This window comes from Labrus mixtus, chromosome 2 (assembly GCF_963584025.1).
Source record: "Labrus mixtus chromosome 2, fLabMix1.1, whole genome shotgun sequence".
Taxonomy (NCBI): Eukaryota; Metazoa; Chordata; class Actinopteri; order Labriformes; family Labridae; genus Labrus; species Labrus mixtus.
In genome coordinates, this window is record NC_083613.1 from 16858925 (window position 1) to 16881329 (window position 22405).

The 22405-nt window shown below is 38.5% G+C and overlaps 1 protein-coding gene and 1 pseudogene across 1 annotated transcript in view; both read right to left on the reverse strand.

Moving 5' to 3' along the window:
- LOC132986914 (complement C3-like) overlaps positions 1-10299 on the reverse strand; it is a 33481-nt gene extending 23182 nt beyond the window's left edge. Inside the window, exons 1-12 of the mRNA XM_061053615.1 lie at positions 10156-10299; positions 8398-8593; positions 8107-8269; positions 7217-7311; positions 6728-6816; positions 5214-5296; positions 4988-5075; positions 4721-4823; positions 3140-3260; positions 2783-2898; positions 1360-1506; positions 591-690 (exon numbers count right to left, since the gene is read on the reverse strand). Of these exons, the coding sequence (XP_060909598.1) occupies positions 591-690; positions 1360-1506; positions 2783-2898; positions 3140-3260; positions 4721-4823; positions 4988-5075; positions 5214-5296; positions 6728-6816; positions 7217-7311; positions 8107-8269; positions 8398-8593; positions 10156-10232 (1378 nt within the window). The 5' untranslated portion in view covers positions 10233-10299. The remainder of the gene's footprint in view (positions 1-590; positions 691-1359; positions 1507-2782; positions 2899-3139; positions 3261-4720; positions 4824-4987; positions 5076-5213; positions 5297-6727; positions 6817-7216; positions 7312-8106; positions 8270-8397; positions 8594-10155) is intronic.
- Positions 10300-14821: 4522 nt separating this feature from the next.
- On the reverse strand, positions 14822-18758 carry LOC132954303 (complement C3-like; annotated as a pseudogene).
- Positions 18759-22405: the final 3647 nt, after the last annotated feature.

Here is a 22405-nt window from a genome sequence, read left to right on the forward strand (position 1 = left end):
GTTCGCTAGCTTTGTCTTCACCTCCGAGTTGTGTAAGAGACTGTTGCTGTTTGAAGTTTGTAAGACTTTTGTTGATTGTGAGAGCAGCGGCTAGCTGTATACCACTGAGTGAGGAATAAGATTTCTGCCGCTGAGGGTCCGCCACGTTCAGCCTGCCCGCCACCCGCTCGTCATCAGCCCTTCCGCAGTTCGCCATCAGCCCGCCAGTGTATCCTATTAGCTTGATGCTAGTGACTTGAATTCTGTTACTGTGAGTATTCACCTGCTATTACTGCCTGGTCAACGTGAACCAGCTTCAACTGTATTCGGCCGCAACTCTACACCTTCAACCAGGCCTGCAACGGGGGTTTGTTTTATTTTATTTTTTGCCGGTTTGTGAGAGAGTGTGTGTGTGGGCCCACAAGTTTATTTCTAGTTCTTCATAAAAGTGTAGATGCAGGTGCGCTGCCTATTGTAAAGGGTACAGAAAGTGCTACATATATTTTATCCAAATGAAATCCAGGATTGGATTATCTGATATTATTCGTCAAGGTAATCTTTTTCTTCTTTTGAACAACCATGCACTGGTGTTACTTAAGTTTTTTCCTCACCTATGTGGATGTAGTTGTTGCTTTTGGTGGTATACGGTGCAGCCGTCATGGTGGCTGTTGCCTGTCTGTCAGGGGAGATACGTGGATTATTGGTTCTTGCCTGCAATTAAAGACAGAGACAGGTTAGTCTACTTAAATAGTTGAATAAACCTTTATCTTAGGCTAATATTGCCTGAACTGAAACAGTTTAGCCTAGCAATGTAGTGTGCCCTCATGATGAATAAAGAACATAAATCTAAACAATCCAAAGTATTTTCATACAATAAACCACAAAGCACAACTTGGTGTTCACCGCTAAATGCAAAGTCTTTAAGTCTGCATATGATACAATACATTGTCTGTTACCAACACTGCATACAATAATATTGTTTAATTTAGTGAGGTAAAAAGTGAATGTTTGATTTTTATTTATTTGTAGGAGTAATCTGCTTTAAGTTACATCCAATAAACATCAAGTCAAACTAAAACTTAACTGAAATTATGAATGATTTCAGATATGTGCCTGCTGTTTTGGTCTGCTTTATGCCTTTCTATTCATATTATTTAACGCTGTATTATTCTGTATTTGGCCACCAGGGGCAGAAAACTGTCAACACTGCGTTACACACCTGTAAATAGCTATGAAAAATGCATATTATTCGGATAAACTGGCTTTATATTGTTTGTTGTGTGTATGACCAGGTGACAAATGAGTTTCCCCCCTGGGGATCAATAACGTTTTCTAATCTAATCTAATCTAAATTAAGAAGGGGTTTATAAAAACACTTACAGTAATTGACAGTCTGCTGGTCCTGGCCTCTGTATTGATGGTTAGCCGTGCCATGCCATTAGCTACGGTGAAGCCCTGCACCTGACCTGGATTGACCACCACTGAAACACCTCTTGCTGGAGTGCCATCAGGATTCACAACTTCAACCTGGCATTTGAAACACAAACAGTTAAATTATCAGAAAACATTTAAATCCCTGTACACATATATTTGCAGCTGAATGCTCAATCTTAAGGTCAGGTACAAGGCAAGTGTTTCTCTTTGCAGTCCCAGCAGTCCCAAATTTAAAAAAATAACCCAATTAATCAGAATTATTTTTTATTGAAGAAGAACTTGTGCTTTCAGATTGTTTTTCTGCAAACTGTTCATCCCACAGTCTCCTTTCTTTTGACCAAATATTACTGAGTCTAAAAATTGAACTGAGCTCATTTCTATTTCCTTCCACTTGGGGTTTTTGGTTTCACTCATCCATGTCATTATGTGTTTTATCTGAGCAGCATAGAAATACTTACTGAGATCTGGTAATGCCAACCCCCCCAGTGGATTTCAGTTTCTTTAAGTTTTTTTATTTCACTCTCGGTTTTTTGTCATCCCATATGAATTTTCTTAGGGTTTTATCCCATTCCTTAAAGGTTATTGGTGTTATATAAGTTGGTAAGTTTTGAAATAGGAACAAGAATTTTGGAAGTATTGTCATTTTAATTGATTTAATTCTTTCAAAGATAGATAGATTCAATATTTTCCATCTATTCAGATGTTCTTTCACTTGGTCTATCAATTCTGTGTAATTTATTGAAAACCATTCCTCCAGTTTTTTGGGGATTTTAACCCCCAGGTATTATAATTCTTTGCATTCCCATTTAAATTTGTATTCTCTCTTAAGATCATTTTCTATTTCCTCACCTACTGTCATTGCTTCTGTTTTATTAATATTTAATTTATATCCAGAGGCTAAACTATATATATTTATTTCCTCAGGAGGGATGTATTTATATTTGTTACGTAAACTATCACATCATCGGCATAAAGTGCTAATTTATGTTCATTTTCTCCAATTTTAATGCCAGTTATTGTTTTATTTATTGTTATACTTTCAGCTAGTGGTTCCATGCATAAAGCAAATATTTGTGGTGACAGACGATCACCTTGTCTTGTACATCTTTTGAGTAGAAACGTGTCAGACAGTGTCCCATTGACCCTAATTCTTGCATTTTGTTGGTTGTATATTATTTTAAAAATTTGTATGAATTTATGGTCAAATCCAAAAGCTTCAAAAGTATCAAATATAAAATGCCATGACAGTCGGTCAAATGCCTTTTCAGCATCCAGAGTTAACATTAACAGTTGCTTACATGATTTTTCTGAGTAATCTAACACATTCAGGGTACCATCCTTAAGCTGTCAAAAACATTAAAAACTTTACCGAAACATCAAAGGACATCCCTGGTTTGTAAAACTTTGGCATTTTCTTGAAGGTGATGGTGTAAGGTGATGTGACAATCTGGATACTTCTCAGCTCTGCCTCCACCATTTCAACACCTGTGAGTTCATCCAGAATCACATGATCACACAAATTGATAACAAAACTTGCTTTGAACATCCCATTGCTTGCTGCTTGATAAACCGATACAGAAAAATGCATCCTTTACATCTACTGCATCTTAATTAGGAAAATGTAGACATAAATAAAACTTTTTTAGAAACTTAAGAGGCTGAATTAGTAAGAATATCAAATGATCAATCATACAGCACAGGAACAAATACCGTCTCTCTGTCTCACCGCTCTCTGTAAGCACGCTGACTGCTACAAATATGGAGCTTCCCACAAGTTCCATGATGTTGTTGAAGGTCTGTGTGATGTGCTCCCTCCTCAGAGTAACCAATCCATTACCTCTCTGGATCTAATGTGACAAAATACAGGAATGCATCTTTAAATGTAGTACAGTAATGTAGTGAATACTTGGCGGTACTTCACTAAACTTGAAAATGTAATCCATCAGCATGGCTGTTATGATCACGGTGGCTATAGCTCAGTCATTAGGGACTTGGATAAGAACCGGATGGGTCACCAGTTCAAATCCTGTTGCGGACCAAAGTATGGAAGTTGGTGTAGTTGCTTGAGAGATGCCAAGTCACTTCCCGAGTACTGCCGGGGTTTTTTATGATTTCAAGTACTGCATATAACTTTTCAACCAGTTTAAATAAGTCGCAGAGGTCCCCAAAACATGTCTGTGAAGTTTCTTGTTCAAAATGTTTTCTTCCTGTGTTCCGTGTATATGTGTATACCTGTGTACCAACTGTGCAAGGCTGTGACATCAAATTCCCCCCTGAGGGACAATAAAGTATTACATTATATTATAAAATCCACTCTGATCCTGTATTTTATCATGCTTATAAACCCCTCTATTTCAGCCCTGCTCAGAACAGGCTGTTTCTGTGTCTGTAGTTTTAAATGCAAATGAGCTGTGTCTGATCACGCCCCTCTGGAAGTGGATGTGGGACGGCCTTATAGGGCTCAACAGTGTGGTTCCGGATGTAAAATTGCCATTTATTTTCTCCATAGCAGATTTGATTATTAGCCATAATGTCATAACCATCCAAGGTAGACTTACAATGAGCTACCTGAGTGTAGAACGATGGTATATGCTCCTGTAGGAGACACAAGTTTGTATGATATCAACCTCAATTTAAAAAACAAGATTTTTTCGCAACATCGGGGCAAAGAACTACACTACCCACGATCATAGAGTGTTTCTGATTCTTTGAGCCTACTGTTAGAAACCATAGAAATTTTTCCTACCTTTTGCCTTTTTTTCCTTTTTTAATGCCGTTTTGGTGCCGAATTAAATGTACTATAGTCACGAGTATTGGGGTAGCGGGCTGTCTTGGTTCCATGTGCCAATCTCATGATAAAAGGATTTTGTGAAAAATCAAGGGAGGATTTGAAATGTATTTCCGGAACCAGAGGTGCCGAAAAGGTGGGCGGTCACTGTTGAGCTCTATTGTTCACAGTGAGATGGCAGACTCAGAGGACAGAACAAACACCCAGCTGTGGGAGTGTCCTCCACCTGGGGGGGGTTACTTCCCTTTGTGATGTCATGAAGGGAAAATCTCCAGACCGCCTGTTTGAGCACACATTTTCTGAAACGTGGAGCAGTCAAAAGATGTAGAGGACAGACTTTCCTCATAATTGGGGGGTTTGTAGACAGACTAGGGACAACTATCAGTGTTCAAAAAACATGGTAAAGTGTATTTTGTATAATATGTGACCTTTAAAGCCAAGCAGTAAGACCTACAATGAGTGATCAACTATCAAGCTAAAAAAGAGAAATAAAGCAGAGAAGTAAAGCTGTGTGCTCACCGGCACTCTCTGAAGAGAACTTGGAAAGCTCTTCTTTTGACCATCTTGCATAACACCAAACACCACGTAGGCTGTCCCATCCACGTCTTGACCAAACAGGTACCTAAAACAGAGGGGGAAATAGAAAATGTAGTTGACATGCAGACAGGCTAAATCAACAACACAACCTTTAATCTTTGAATTTCCCTCGGGATCAATAAAGTATCTATCTATCTATCTATGTTTTTTTTATTCTCCTCAAATAAATGTACCAAATCTTTTACATACGTAGCTTTGATGTCGACAGTGAAATCTTGGTTGTCCACGTAAAAAAAGGGCCTCACAGGAATCAGTTTGACCTCGAAACTGGGCAGCACTGAAAATGTTTTAACATTTTAACCCTATTTATTAATTTAATTTAATAATTGACAGTATAACTTATACTATAAATAGTGTTAAAAAGTATGTAAAGTTGTATGTTTAACATAACAGAGGAGGTAATTGAAGGGCTCACCATATTCTTTGACCTCAAACTCAGCGGAGTAGCTCTGCTGTGGGTTGTTGTGAAACTTTGCAACCACCTTCCACAGTCCTGGACTACAGCCACCCAAACACAAGAACAAACAGTATATGTCGGTAATCAAGCAAAAACATTCATAACGTGGAGACTAAAGATAAAACCTAGAGTATAATTAGTTGGGTCTACTCTGTTTATTTCAACATTAGGATTTAAGATATAATTAGTTAAAGCACTATTTAAAGGAATAATTAAACCTTAATCACTTTCTGAATAAAAAAAAGGTTAATAGCTTGGATCTGTGGGTTAGCCGTTAAATATATTAAGCCATAAAAAGTTGAACTTGCTACAAATTCTAGAAACAGGAAAATAATTATTAGCCTAAACAAACGACTCCCGAAGCACCTCTCAAATCTACTTGTTAAGGGTTTCCTAATTTTTGTTTAATCTGTTACAACAAAAAGAAAAAAACTATCCAATAGGTGTTAAACTGGGCATTCAATGGGATGACGGCATTTCCCTAAGTCATCAATGGCTGCCAGTCAATGTGTTACTTTCAGAAGAAGCTAGGCTAGCTGTTGCTTCTTTTATGCTAACTGTCCCCTGATGCTATACTTAATGGACAGATATGACTGAAGTAAAAATCTGACCTGCCTTAACTTTTAACAAAGACAACAAGTTACTTAAAAAATATGGCTTTAAATATAAATGAAACCTAAAGGTGGAATTACTAACTAGATTGCTTGTTTCCACATGAGTCAAAAGTGACGCTCTAGCTAAGCTAGTTAGCTACCTTTTAGCAAGCCTTCTTCAACAGCTGTTTTTTGCTAGCTTAGTTTTGGTCTCACAGTGATGTGATGTACAACCCCATTTCATAAAAATGTGGGAAGTGGTGTAAAATATAAATAAAAATAGAGTGTGTTTTACAAAATATTAAAACCCCATGAATAAATGTAACATAGCACAAATACAACATAACAAATGATAAAACTAATATATGTCATTGTTTTTGGAAATGACCTGTCCATTTTTATTTTGATGCTAGCAACAAATCTCAAACAGGTTGGGACATTGTCATGTCACTGTTGCATTAACTTGATTTTATTATCAACACTGTTAGTGTTTTTTTAAACTGAAGAGATACATTTCAGTCATTTTAAAAGTGGAGTATTTTACCTTTCAAATCTAGTAACTCATATTTCATAATTTAGTTGACTTAAATCTGTTTCACAAGTTGAAACTCCAGTCGGCTCAATTCAAAATGTTTCTCCTAATGTAGCCTGCAGTAGCCTACTTGAATATAGATATTTATAGAGGTTTTAGAAACACTGAGTAAGAAACAGAATTTTTTGCACTAACAAAATAAAATGTATTATATTCGGAATTAGTCCAGGTAAGCCTGATTTGTTGTTGTTATTAGTCATAATGAAATGTAGGATAACCACTTCACAACTAAATGTACGACAGTAAAACGTGGGAATTTATCGTATTAATTTAGATATAATACATACCTGACAATTTCTGCCAGCTGGTAATCTCCGGAGTGGATCCCTGATTTCAGAGAGACTGGATCAAGTGGTAAAATGATGCCTTCAGGGGTCTAAAAAATAAACAACATTTGGTAATCATTCATTTGAGACATTTAAATGTACAGATTAATAAATACATCCATGATGTAACATGAAATAATTATTTTGATTTCGATACATTAGCCTGGTTATTAAGGAGATGGCTTCTTTTTCTTTTTTTTAATAATTGCTTAAATTTCTTCCACTGAATGGAGAGGCTGAATGAAGGACAAAACCCCAACCACTAGAGGGGGACATGCAATTATGTTTTACCGTATTTGATTGGTTAAATGTTAAAGTGAGATAGACCCCAAACCTGACAAAGACACAAGGCTGGTTGTTTAGCGTCAGTAACAAAGCTGCCATTTACTGATGATATGATAGGCTACTATTGAATTCAAGTTTATGTTGCCCAAAAATAAAATACCATACCACAAACTCAATGGCAATCGAAGCATCAGTTGCGGTATCTTCATCCCTCTCTAACGGCTCCATTTTGGGCGTCACTGCAAACAGTCTGTAATGAACTAAAAGAGATAGGAAATAAGAGGGTGGGGCGCTGGTGGTGCAGTGGTGCAGTGGTTAGTGCGCACGCCCCATTTATGGAAGCTGTATTCTTCCAAGCGGGCGGCCCAGGTTTGAATCTGACCTGTGGCTCCTTTCTCGCATGTCATTCCCCACTTTTCTCTCCCTGATTTCCAACTCTATCCGCTGTCCTATCTCAGATAAAGGCACATAAAGCCAAAAAATGTATCTAGCATGATTTGAAACTAGAATTCCTTCAGTGCTCCATATGCACTTACCCCCTCCGATCTGTGCTCCCTCAAAAGAAGACCTCAACTCATCGGTTGCATTGTGTACAAACTACGTTGTCTAATTCATTGGTAACTAAACACTACACTTATATACTTATATATCATAATAGATGTTGAAAAAACGTGACTATTTTACTCAGAAGGGCCAACGACAAACTCGTCTAAAAGTATAAACTTCGTCATCGGTGACACGCTTTTAGTGTGGGCTTGGGTAGAGAACTAGCGGGGAGACGGGGAGGCGTGATTGGTTCATCAGATTGGTACCTCGTGGCAGACATTGGTCAAAGTTTTTACAGGCTTACAACTTCTACAGATGACAGATTTTCTTTTCAGAGCACAAGTTATTAATTTCTGTCAGGATCTAAGGACAATTCCAACCAACATCTTAAAAAGTGGATCTGGAGAAAATTACCAAACCTGCCTTTAAGTGACTTATTTTCAGAAAATGATATCTTGTCTTGTTAAAAAAAAAAAAACACTTTCCACAGTGTTTCTAGCAGTGTGTACCTTTACTGTCGGGGGTGTAGAGCGTCTTGTCAGTCTGGATGAAGATGTACCCAGACTGGAATGAAACTAGGACGACTTTCTCCAGCAGGCGGTCAGGGAACTGAGCCTGCAGGTACACATACTGCTTCATGTTTGGATCCCGACTGAAGTCTCCAACAGGGACCTGAAACCAGCAAGAAGACAAACACAATGAATAACCATTATGATGGAATATGTATAGTTGGCTTTCATGGATTCTAGACGTCTTATTTGTTGTCTTGGCAGAAAATTAAGTAATAACATTTAATTTACCGTAATTTGTACAAGCGCCTGAAAGTTATTTCCAGTGTTAAGGATTACAGGTTTGTATGCAAGCATTTTGATTTTAGTCGGATGGTTCATAACGCTGATTTCCACACGAATGTCTGCTCCTGTGCAGTCCTGACACTCCACAAAGATGTTTTCTGCTGTTCCTACACGCAACAGGTTGGGGGCAGACATCACCTGCCTGCAGAGAAGAAGGAAAGATAGACTGTTATGTAGGCCTGGTGCAAAAAGCGCTTCATGCTATGTAATAATAATATTAATGACTTTATCTAATTTGCATGATTATGGAATCATTTTTTATTTATTTATGAAATTTGACTGCTGAAACATACAAGGCCCATGGCAGTGTTTCCAAACCCTTTTTTCCTCTGTGTGTTATCTAGATTATTAGTGAATATGTGCAGGTCTAATATTGACGACCTAAGAGCAAACAGCTTTTAGCAGCTCCCAGGGGGCCCGGACCACAGGTTGGGAATCAATTCCAAAATTTAAAGAATAAAGATTGCAAAAGACAAGTTGACTTAAAAAGGCATTTCTAATATATTTGTGTGTGTGTGTGTGTGTGTGTGTGTGTGTGTGTGCGCGTGTGCGTGTGCGCGTGCGTTCGTGCGTGCGTGTGTGTGTGTGTGTGTGTGTGTGCGCGTGTGCGTGCCTGCGTGTGTGTGTGTGCGTGCGTGTGTGTGTTAGAAATTCCCCTCAGAAGAAGATCAGGCAGGGGTGTTGTTTTCAGGCATCAATTTCAAGGCGTTAGAATCAATGGTTGTATGACTTATATTTTAATATATTTAGTATTTTATTGTAATTCTTTCTGCTTAATGGTGTTTTTAATCTTCTGTTTGGTAACTGTGTAAAGAACTTTGGGTTGCTCTTTATATGAATGGTGCTCTTTAATTAAAATTGCCTTGCGTTGCCAATGCATGTGGCACTTTTGAGTTACAAAGTGCTTCACAATTAAAACTTAGGCAAATAACAAATAAAGATTCATTCATCGTCAGTAAAACAAGGTTAAAAAAGTGCATAAGAGCAAAGGTTTGAGAAAAAGCAGGACTTTAAAAGTGAGTTTTAGGAATAGATTTCAAAGAGGACACTGAGTCTGCCTCCCTGAGATCTTCATGAAGACATGGAGTTCCTTAGCGCAAAGACTGGGTCACCTTTTGTGACCAGTCAAGGTGTAGGATGAACAGATATCTGACAATGCGTGTCATGGTGTTATAAATCCTAACAATAAAGGGACAAAAATCAAACATGAAAGAAGACATGGTCAGACAAGGGTGAGAGCCTCTATCTTGGAGTCTATTAGTTAAAGTTTCGATTCAGCCAAACTGCAGAAAAAATAAATCAAACAAAAGTGGAAGAGCTCCTGCATGGACTTCACAAATAATGAGTAATGTATTAATTATCTTGCTTCAGATCCAACATTGGATCAATACAACATTTCATAAAGTCTGGTGCAATACATCTCTGTGCAAACTCAGACCACAGTTTAACCTTTGTGACACAAAATGCAAACTGGACCATTGCCTCTCATTATGTAAGACATTAGCTTTATGAAATAGACTTTTTAAATTGAATATGGATGAAGCCCCATATAGTGTTAGCTGCTTCCAAACATTTTCATTAAGAGCAAGTTGAACACAAGGAGCAGCGTAAACTAACATACACAACATATACTAGTGCATATCTCATTTCTTCTTCAGTAAGCATTGAGCCCAGGTGGAATTACAAAGGTAAGGTGGTACATACAGTGGAGCTCCATCAGCGAGAGAAGAGAGCGATCCAAAGGCCAGAGAGGCCAGCAGCCACAACATCGTCCTCCTCATCCTCTTACCAGATCCTGATCCCCTGACAAAGTAGAGTGTCACCCTGCAGCACCCTCCTTTTATCCACTCTCTACCCTCTTTCTGCACCCCCACATCACCTCAGTCTCCCCCCAGAGCGTCTCCCTGTACACAAACACACACGATTTCCCAGCAGCAGTTGAGTAATGTTATTTCTGCTCTGATAAAAAAAGATAAACAGAAGAAAATCAATGATGCTTTATAGACTAAGTGACTCCATATGGAAGCGATAAGTGATCAGAATTCAAATGATAAAGCTAATTTGAAAATTCAAATGCATTAACAGAAATGCTTTTTAACTCTCAGAATATGAGTGTATTATTTGACTCAAAAATCAAATGATGATTCATTTATCTAATTTGAATTTTAGTTTTCAGCTTTAAAAATGCACATTCTTTGACTAAATTAAAATGAAGAAAATGACATTTGCTTTATCATTTTCAAAAAATGCCACGCTAAATCTGTATCATAATTCAAATGAAAAAGCTAATTTTAAAATGAAAATACTGTAACAGAAACACGTTTTAATTTTCAGATTATAGGTGCATTATTTGACCTATATTTAAAATAAATATTCAGTCATCCAGTTTGCATTATACTTTTACTCTCTATGTATGTATATTGTATGACATCATTCAAATGAAAACTAAAAGGTCTTTGGCTTTTCGTTTTCAAACTTGCCGTGCTAAAAAGTGATCATAATTCAAACTCGAAAACGAAATGGCAAAGTGGACGACGCAGGAAAGTGACGTCAGACTCCAGCTCCCAGGCAGGTGAACGTAATATTTACAGTCTATGAGGCGAGCGGGCAGAACGCGCAATATGATGGGTGGCGGGGTGAATCTTTAACACTAGGGTTAATTACTCTTCATAGTGGCCATTAAGATATCCCTTATTAGTGCAACAATATGACAAAGTCTGAAGTGATTATGGGATTTAAACTGTCTAAGCCAGACAAACTGCATTATGTAGCAAAAGTGTCGGTCCAGTTACTTTCCCTTTGATGCAGTAAACAAAAGTTGTCAGGAAAAGACAGAGGGCCTTACTCTGAAGTGCAACTCAATATTATTTAATATGGAAACAAAACAAATCCAGGAAAATCCCACAGTTTAAATATTGTTGTAGAAAGATGGACAGAAAGATGGAGGTAATGATAAAGTGTACTTCTTAAATCTATCTTAACTGTTACTTTGTTAGTTGTGATGTTAAAGTGGGGGAAAGCTGAATATTTTTGGAGTCCTCTTAAGTTTCACACATGCTTCAGTCTTGTTTCTATCGCCCTCGGTTACTTTATGATATGAAATGTTATAAGTTACGGTCTGAGAACATCCAGTGTGATGTTTCCTGGTCCAAAATGCTGCAGCTCGTGTACTGACTAGAACTAGAAAAAGAGATTGCATCACTCCTGTATTGGCTTCTCTGCACTGGCTCCCATAAAACCTAGAATATAATTTAAAATCATTCTTCTCACTTACAAAGCTCTTAAAGGAAGAATGTGTTCCATTTTATACATAAATATAGCAGAAATCCAGTATATCCTTTGTAAAGAACAGACCAGCCTTCCCTCCGCATGCAGTATTTATGTGTTAACATGCTTACAAAACTGGGAGTTGCATTTTCTTCTTCCAGTGTAGCCATTTTAGGACATCATTGTATTTGCAGTTGATTGATAAGGATATGATATACAAAGCACCTTGAGCCAAATATGGTTATTTATTTATTTTATTTAACAAGGAAGAAAAATCATCGACAATAACATTTCAATTTCTGCATGCGCTCAGAGCTCATACTGTTGAACCAGCTCCTCAATGCCCAAACAGGTACGTCTGTGTACCTCAGTCTGACACTCTGCTGCTGTGGGCCAGTACTCAATCCAGTGTTCTCCCCAAGTACATACTGATACCTGCAGAGAGCAAAGTGAAAAATACTTGGTCGTTATAGGACACAATCGTGAACTGTTTGATAAAGGGAAAATCATGAGATATATCATGTAAGTAAATTATATCTCTCTGCCTCTACCTATAGCTTCATTGATTTCATAGAAGTTTTTGTGTGCACTTTCTTTGTGACGCTATTGGCAACCATGTGGACAAAGTGGTGTGTGATATCCCTTTATTAACCCGTCCTGCACATGTGTAAGAAGAATGAAGTAAAAAAAAGTCCTCCTGTTCTCTTTTAACTATCAAATGTGTCACTTTCAGGGCTTTCACACTTGCAGAAAACTCCTGATATTAATAATAATAATAATAGTTGTACATGTGAACACAAACAGCCAAATTTTTCGCTCAGACTTCACTCAGAGTTTCTCCGGCCAGACTCCTATTTTTTTTTCCACAGCAAGTCCTAGTGGGCTGATGTGAGACCTCAGCCGGATATTATCCGGAGAAATTTTCTCGAGCCAATGGAAGGGGGGAGTGACGTTTATATATTTGTGTAGACGTTATCAGCAGCCACGTTTTACAACCTCTCTTCCTGCAGGACTCAGGACTGTGGATTAACATCTGGGTTACTTTTTACCAAGAAACAAAGGAACTGATTTAAGTCTCCCTCTCAGACAGGCTCTGGAGGACAGGATATTATAAAGTTTTACAACACCTTGAATAAACAATCTAATGGAAACAGAACACTCTGCTATCTACGAATTGACCCCAAAGACATGAACTATGATCGAAACCAGTCTCTGCAAAGTCGTAAAATTGACCATCTGTTTTAAGGACTGCTGGAAAGCTGATTAAACCACAGCGTTCAATTCTGCATCAAATTAACATTTATGTCTTTCTTCATCTAGATATTTGTAATTGTCACATTGAATGTATTATAATCATCTTTTTAAACTCAAAATCTGATTTTCAGAATAAAACAACTTTTCACGTAATTTGGGGGTTTGTAGACTGTCTATGACACATGAATGTTTGAAAAACAAGTGTATTTTGCATAATATGTGACCTTTAAAACTACAACCTTTTGCCATTACCCCGATCATAGCAGCATAGGAACAGACATGTATTAACTGAAAAGGTACAATATTATTATTATTATTAGTAATATAATTTATTTACAATATTATTTACTTTTCAAAAACTCATACATCAATCTATTTCTCTGATGATTTAAAACCTGATTTTAAAACCAAAAGATGCCAAAAAAACACTGTGTGTTAGGTCTGTCTGTTTACAATCCTGTTTTTAATTATATTTATATTAGACTATTGTTTTTATTAGTGCCATCAAATGTATTACATTACCTTTCTCCTCTCTTTTAAATTTGTCTTTGTGTTTTGTCGTACACTTTGGTCCATCGTTTCTGTGAAAATGTTCTTCAAAAGTACATTTGGATTACCTCTCAAGTAAATGTTGGTGCTGTAACTTCAGGTACAGTCAGGTTTAGATAGATGTGTGTTACAAGAGGCTGCTTTGTCTAATATACCTCTGCTAAGTTCTCTGTCACACCTGTGCAATTCGATCGTTACAGTTTCTCCAAAATATACAATATAGCAGTAGAAATATAGTAATAAAAACATTTACAGACATATTTATTTCAACACATACGGCCATTTCCCCAACTGATTCATAGATTTCTTCCAGAAGGAATTGGTATCTTGGAAATTCCTGGCAGAAAACAGACTCTATGTCTGTGTCCATAGGCAAACAGTGAGAGCACCGACACTACCAGTCCGCCCCAGCTCGAGCCGGCTCAGGCTCCTCGTCCTCACGGCGGCCAGTGTTGCACCCTTGAAATGAACCGGTCAGAACTCGTCCATCTTCACTTTTAGCAACTTTTATTAAAGAATGCCCACAGCTTTACACAAGCTTCGTTTTCAGCCTACACACACCTCTGTCCTCTTCACTGCGCCTCTCTTAAAGGGCCAGTGTCTTAATCTTAAAAGGTAAAACACACAGTATTTACTGTTTACTCTTAGAAATTTAAATTAACTTAAATACTTCTGGAAATTAAATTAGTTTAACTAGACACACTGATATAACAAAATGACAGAAAAACACGTGAAAATATGAATAAGCATTTTCAGTGTGTTACACCAGCAATATAGCAATATAGCCGCGAGACGGTTGCTGCCGACAGGCCGGTCTTGTGTCCCGGCGAGCGGCCAACAGCAGTCCCGGCGAGCGGCCAGCAGCTGCCCCGGCGGTCGGCCAGCAGCTGCCCTTTTCAGACTCAGAAATACAAAGATTTCCCAACTCAGGGGAAAATGAGGGAGGGATGCACGACCATTCAAAAATACTACCAGGTTTCTAATGATACAAAGCTTAATGCAAATGGATGAAGTATCCCTTTAAGCTTTCCAACAGGGCAGGAAGTCAGACCGAAGGCAACTTTTACCTCCTGGGTGCGTATCCACTGAAAGTGAATGCCTAGAGCTGCATCGCCCAGCTCCACTGGTCACTAGTTTAATTTAGTTTTCTTCTCAAACTAACCAGCACTCCACAAGGTTTATTCTCTGAGCAGTATATCACTTTTGTCTTTTGTATATATAATTTTGAAATAATGAAGGAGACAAGCTGATATAAATTGGTGCCACCAGCTTTGTTCTTGCTTGTAACAACGTTTAAGCTACTAGCCAATTACAGAATAGGGCGGGTCATGCCTTTACCATCCTAGGGAAAAAAATGGCAACATACCACTAAATGATGTGCAACAGAGGGAGTTTAAGAAATGGTATACACAATGGAGACTGAAATCAATATTCTTGAATTTATCTTTATTTGAATTGACTGGACCTAAATGTTTGTTTACTGCTACATGTTTTAATCTTATTCACAGACTTGTCTTATTTACAAATTTGTCTAATTCAAATATTCCCAATCAGATCATTGTGTTTTGTTTACCTTCAGCACATGTGCATTCATCATTTCTGCAGAGCCGCAGCAGATGTCCAGCTCTCTTCTCTGGGTGGTAAAACTTCACACAACTTGTTTCTGCAGCCAGAGAGAGACATTTTTTAGAACATACATTAAATGGCAATTGCATTACATTATAATATGTACAGTAAATACTTGAAAAAAATCCAATAATGCATAATTATTCACTCTGAAATCTTTTGAAAACAAATAAAAGAGGTCAAAGTCCTGGAGGCAGCAGATGTTTCTATCATTGCCTTTTTCACACGTGCTCCTGAAAATGTCAGGACAGACTGTTCCTAAAACTGTACTGATTTGCCTGTAGACAAATGCACCTCACAGTGGGGGACTTTTACTGTCAGATGGGAGGAAGGCGGGTGGTGGGGTCTCATGAGACAAGAAATTACAAAAAAGTATAGTGTGGAAATGGCAGACTAAACAGAGTCCTTGCTATGATGAAAGTTTTCGCTTTTGTATCAATGCTGTGGGTTCTTCATGTAATCACAGAATTTATACAAGCAAGCAGAAAAGATAATGAAGCTACTATATAACAGTCCCACAGATGGCACTGGTCTCCCACTGGTCATGTGCAATGGGGTGAAAAATGTTGACATTTGGGTTCGCACATGCACCTCAAGTTTTGTCCATGTGTTTAAACAGCTTGTCTTTAAGTGTTAGGGATGATAGGGAACATTAGGTTTCTTCTTCTTAGTCCTTATCTCAGTTTTTAGTTTAGTAAATTCATTTGGAGTGGTTTTCATGGGGGATCTATAGAATGGGTTTGTTGATAATAAGACTCAGGTAAAGTGGCAGCTTAGAGGATCCGTATGGATGCCGACTTGGAAGCTACCGGACTAGACAGCCGACCCACACCCATGAACTTGTTAGAGAGCAGCCCTGTTTCTTCTTTTTGTGATCCAACTACAACAAAAACTGAACTAATAGACAAAGCCTGGGCTCGTCGCTCCAAAGTGGCCAAGACCTCTGGTCTTGAAAAATGAAGCCATTGCGGAAGTACAAAATCCTGCAGTTCGTCGAGTGTCCGCTTGAGGCTGGCTCAAGGAACACCAGAAGTTACATACACATAACAGGCAAAAAAGCTGTTTTAACAGCATAAATAAACATGTTTACAGCCTGGTACAAAAAACTAAATTGGTCTGATTAGTTATTGTCCTCATGGGCACACACGGTACAGTGATTTTTTTATTTTTTTAAAAATTTTATTCACGATAAGTGTTATTCATAGTTAGGCACGTAGCTGACATGATTGACAGGTGGGCGCGATGTACTGTAGCGGTTGACCCAGCCTTATGTTTTCCCTATTGTCAGAACCCGTCCTTTCTGTCACTGTCCCTTCACACTTCAGGTTAGGGATAGCTTTTTGTTTTATGTGTTACAGGTTTAAGAATGAAGCAATGCTCACTCTCGGTGCAACACATTTATTTCCTGTAAGAAATATGAAAAATACAGTTTTGATCAGAAGCTCTCTCTCTGTATCACATTGAAACTCATTCATCACGTACTGACTACTACTTCTGCTCTATCGGCGTCAGCTACTGTATACTGCTACCTTGCTATTACTTTAATACTTCATAAACAAGGGCTAAACCATACTACATCTTATAATACACATGAACACTTACACACACTGAACATCTACTGTACCATACTCGCTCCTCATTTCACAGGTTACCTAGTCAAAATACCCAGGCTAATTACTCAAATACATATATTAACCATACCTTTACTGGGCATACAGGTAAGTAAGACTAGCTATGGCTACATTGTCAAATTGAATTGTCAAATTACTCCTTCAGTATATTACAGGTAAGTACTGCATGAACATAAATGCTATGAAAACCATGAAAATAAGTGGTTAGTCCACATTAATTCAGAATCAAATGTATGACTGTCTTGTTACTCTCTCTTTTACCTCTGTTTATACTGTTTTTTTAACCTCTATGAATTATGCTTATGAACTAATTCAATGTAACATAACTTGTTTTTAATGCACATATTTCAATACTGAGTCTTGAACACTCTTTTTATCAAACTACACAGAAATGCTCCTTTAAACTTGACCGGGATGAAATAACACTGACTGAGACGACATAACACATGCTGCGGCGCTAGCATATTAGCGGGAATTAGCATGTACATATTAGCTTAGCCTGCTCGACATTACTAACAGCTAATTCACATTCTCAAACCAATTGCTCAGTTTATCATGCTTCACACAGTTTGTTCTCCCTTTTAATGTCTTACCCATATGGCTCTAAACAGTTATTTCATGCTTGTAAAGTTACTAGCTTTGTATTTAGCAACTGGAGTTGTTTCTATCGGCTGCCGCCATCTTAGACACACATTCGTGGCAACACACACTCTTAACCTCGGTCAAATTCCATGTCTCTTAATGTCACAATGACGAACTAAAGCTCTGCTAAAACATACTACTGTTGTCGATCACCAGAGTACTGACTACTACTTCTGCTCTATCGGTGTCAGATACTGATGCTCAATCAAGTATACAGCTTAGAGCGCCCTCTGCTGACGAAGCTGAGTTTAGCAGGAATACCATCACCCATTCAAAGCACATTCACTTAAAATACTCTGTGATAAAATAATAATACAGGTAAGTGGAACAGTAGTTTGCTTAAATGTTTTCAGAGATTAGATTTCAATCAGTTCAAAATTTAAAGGGGGGCAACTATTTAGTCTTTTCAAACACACCGTGCCACATATGTATTTGTGTAGGCAGTGCTATCTCGTAACACTAAGACTTACGGTCGTAGTATTCATAGACAGACACAGCAGCTGGTTGCATGACTCCAACTTTCAACTTCTGATGAATGATGAAATGAAATCTCTTCTGGCCGAGTGTGAGAAACCTGTGGGGAGATTCAGAAGGCAAAGATGAGATCATTAAGAAGAAAGAAAAAAAGACGAAATAGGACTAAATGCCACAATGATCTCTTGCCTTGTCCAGGTAGATGATGAGAGAGCCTCTTTCCGACAGGACTGTGTTCATCTCATATTTGGCTATGGTGCGGGCACGTACTTTGGACAACTACACACGCAGACACACACACCGATACATGGTTAGATGATTATTTTTACATTTAAACAAGTTTGTTTCCTCTAGCCATAAACTCTGATATTCTGTTTGTATGTGTGTATCTGAAACAGTTCTTACTAAGTCCAAGTCTTGTGTGTTTACAGTGAAGCCAGTTAGCAAGCTAATATCCAGGATTGTCATGGTCGCATCACGCTCTGTGTCTTTGTACCTGTACAAAAAAAGAACAGAACAGGTCAAATATCAACTTAAGGAAGACAGAGATCAGGAAAGAAGAGCCTTTTATGCAGGAAATGGAGGACAGGATAATTTTAAAAAGCCTTGTGTTTGTACTTACAAACAACTACTATTATCAGCCTGTATATCTTCTCATCTTCACCCATATCCTCTGCAAGCAGCAAACATGATTGCTTTTGTTTCATGCTGTAACTCAGGTAAGAGAGACAAAATAGACACAAAACAAATAACAAAGCAGTTAAAAAGTAGAGCCAAATTACCTGGGAGGAGCTGCACTGACATGTTATACCTCTGACAGTCACTCGCCTTCTCTGTCGGCAGAGCGTAGTACAGCGACACCATCTGGCACAAAGAGAAAAGAGCATCTTTGTACAAGAGAAACTAACAGGCATCCATTTAAAGAAAATACAATTCACACAAGTTAGAAAGGAATGTTCTTTGATTCAATAACCAATAAATACAAAAATGGTGACGTTAAATTTAACTTGGAAAAAAAAGAGCCAAAAGTGACCGCTTACCTCCGTGTAGTAGTGGTGTGGTCTCTGAAGCAGTAACAGGCACTTTTGTGTGGGAGAGGTTACTACACGGAGGTAAGCTGCTTGTCCCAGTTACAGCGCACTGTTTACCGAATATTACCTGAGCAGTGGCAGTTGGCGTCCGCCTGAGAATAGTGGGCAACCACACAGACAGGTTCTCCTTTCTCTGGGGAGATTATTTGTCATTATTGACGAAAATCTGGTCACATAAAGTCTCGCTGTCCGGCCCTACAAAGAAAGGGGCCCTCCAGAGCAGAAGCCGGTCGTTCTGCTGCGTGCAACGTAATAGGTTCAAACTCAGTTGGAGATCAGGCAGAAACTGTTGATAAAGCAGATATGAAAATGTTTGATGGTTTCATCTCTGATGATACGGTCGCTGTAGATGAGGGCGTAGCTGAGGCTTCTGTTATGGTCCTCAGTCTCTAGTGGTAGAGGGTGCTGTAGATCTACCTGAAACAGCGGCTTTAGGGGTTTATGATCCTGTGAAAGGTTTTGGAGGTGGTTACAGTGCTGTTCCCCTTTACAGGATGTTTGTTCGGACGAACGTTTTGTTGGATATGCTAAGGTGGGAGTGACACCTGAGCTGCCAGTGGAAGGTGTTACTTTTCTGTTGGGAAATGACTTGGCAGGTGATAAGGTGGTATCAACCCCCATCCTGTCTCCAACTCCTTGTTAAGTTGCTGAGACAATGGTTTTAGAGGAGTAGTATCCGGAAGCTTTCCCAGTTTGTGTTGTCACCCGATCACAAATTAAAGTCCTTAGAGATATGACTGCTAAGGTTAAGGAGGACACGGTAGACAAAGCTTTCCCCGTTGACAGATACAGTCTTTGCTAAAAGGTGTGGCGTGGATCAGCTGCCTGTGTTGAACAGAGTGACGTTGGTTACAGAGCAGAAACAGGACCCCACTCTGCCCTCTCTCAGGGAGACAGCTGTATCTTTGGAGGAGAGTGCAAACATGGCGGAGGGATTTTATTTACAAGATGATGTGCTGGTTGCTGAAGATGTCAGTGAGGAAGTGGAAACACAGCCAACACAGTGGAAACAAGTGTTGGGTTCCGTCTGAGAAACTCCTGAGGCTCTTAGGTCGCTTGATGACCAACTTGGGCATCTACCTGCAGAGTGTCAGAGTCAGATGAAAGCTCTGTTGGCCGAGTTCTCCACCCTGTTCCAGGATGTCCCAGGGTGCACGTCTCTAGCGGTGCACGATGTGGATCTGGGCAGTGCGGCTCCAATCAAACAACATCCGTACAGGTTAGCACCATCTAAATTGGAGTGTTTGAGGGAAGAGTTGTCTTATATGTTGAGCATTGGGGTGGTAGAGCATGGGCAGAGTGAGTGGAGTTCTACAGTGGTACTTGTTCCACAATCTGATAATACATCAAGACCTTATATTGACTACAGGAAAGCGAACCAGCAGACTAAAGCTGATGCCTTCCCAATTCCCAGACTTGAAGACTGCATAGACAGGATCGCAGGAGCAGAGGTTGTTTCTAAGTTAGACCTACTGAAAGGCTATTGGCAGATGCCTCTGACTCCACAGGCTAGGGAGATTTCAGCCTTTGTGACACCGGATGTTCTGTATATTTGCAATGTTCTTCTGTTTGGCATGAAAAATGCTCCCGCTACTTTTCAGCAGATGATGAATACCATTACTCAGGGGTTGAGCTCTGTGGTTACTTATATTGATGATGTGGTCGTGTACAGTAGCTTATTTCTCTCGAAAGCTAAACAAACATCAGAAAGCTTATTCAACCATTGAGAAGAAGAAATATTTTGTTTTTCTGAAGGTTGGTTTTTAGAGGGATTGTTTTCAACAATTAATGGCACCTGATTTTAAAATTTCACAAGTGTTTGACATAATTCTGAACTAAAGATCAAGACAGATGACACATTCGAGACATTCACCTTAATCTTTGTTTTTCAGGAAAGCCTTACATTTTCCAAATGTCACATTGGGCAATTTTTTGTCATTTCATAATGACAATCAACAAGGGGGACAAAGCTTGACACAAAATAACTATTTCTAGCATGTTACAATGTTCATTTTTAAGCTTTCTTGTCCATTATTTTATCAGTTTTAGTTGAAATTCATATTAAAAAGGCATATTTTTTACAGTAATGGATAGTTGGAAAGTTGGAAAGTCATAAGATAGAAACATTTAACTTGGATAACATATCGCCTACGTAGAATAAATATTACGCTCATCAGCCTGTTATCATACTTAGCTGTTACTGCTAATACTACACTTACTTTTACCATTATTAGGTGTTTTCAAACCAAAAAGTTCTGGGGACTTTTTAAGAAGAACTATCCACTATGGAGTTCCCTGAGAACTACACATCATGGGGGCTTTTTTTCCTGTCTGCATTCACACTGCCATGGTACCTACTCTGAAGCAGGAGATAAAAATGTTCCTCTAAATGGGGTTCTAGGAACCACAAATAGTTCAGAGTTCCTGTGGTGTAGAATGAATAAAAACAGAGCAGCGTTCCAACGGTTCCTAGAATTATGATAAAGTTCCCATGGTCCGAAAACTCCTATTGACATTGTAGCTATAGATCTATCTCGTACATTGTTGCTGTTGTTGCTCTGTTTGTCTCCATCAATCTCCCTCTATCCCACTTTCCAAGCCCAACACACTTTGGGCAGATGGCTGTCCTTCATGAATTTGCTTCTGCTCGAGGTTTCTGCTTCTCCTTACCTCTGTGACTTTGCTAAATGATGCTTAGTGCTCATGGTGGATTAGTGTTGGGTCTTTGTAGATAATATAACAAAGAGTAAAGTCTTTTACCTGCTCTTTTGTAAAGTGTCTTGAGATATATTTGTCCTGAATTGGCAATATACAATTAAGATTGATTGATGGTTGATAATTTTTGTAGTTGTTAATATTTCACTGTCAAACAAATCGGATCCTGTCATTTATCTTAAAGCTGAAAAGGCTAAACCGAAACAAATTATTTCAATATTCTGAGTTGGGAGCATCTAATTATGTCTCCCTCCTTGGTGGTAGGGATTTTTCTGTCAAGAAACATTAAATAGATATTAGAAGATAGAGAAAAAATAAACACAAAGTTATGGTTTATCAACTACCACTAAGCTCAGTCTAAACATTTCAGAATCAATAGTCAAATGACTTTTCCATCACGGTTAAAGGTGAATTAAACCGTCTGAAGACTTATTTTAAAGTTCCATTGATCTCATGTTGTCTGTTTTCTTTGACTACTTACTGGCGCGCCCAGAATTGGTCAACTGGTTCAAATCTGGGGAGCAGATTCAGAGAAAACAAACACTTACAAGTACAAGAACAATAAAGATATTAACCGTGCATACATACTTTGTGCACAAATACACACAAATACGTCACGCCAAGGCGGTCTGTGAAGAACACACAGAACAGACACAGTACACATAGTAAAAAGTATTTAAGAAAAGATAGAAATTGTCCAAACAA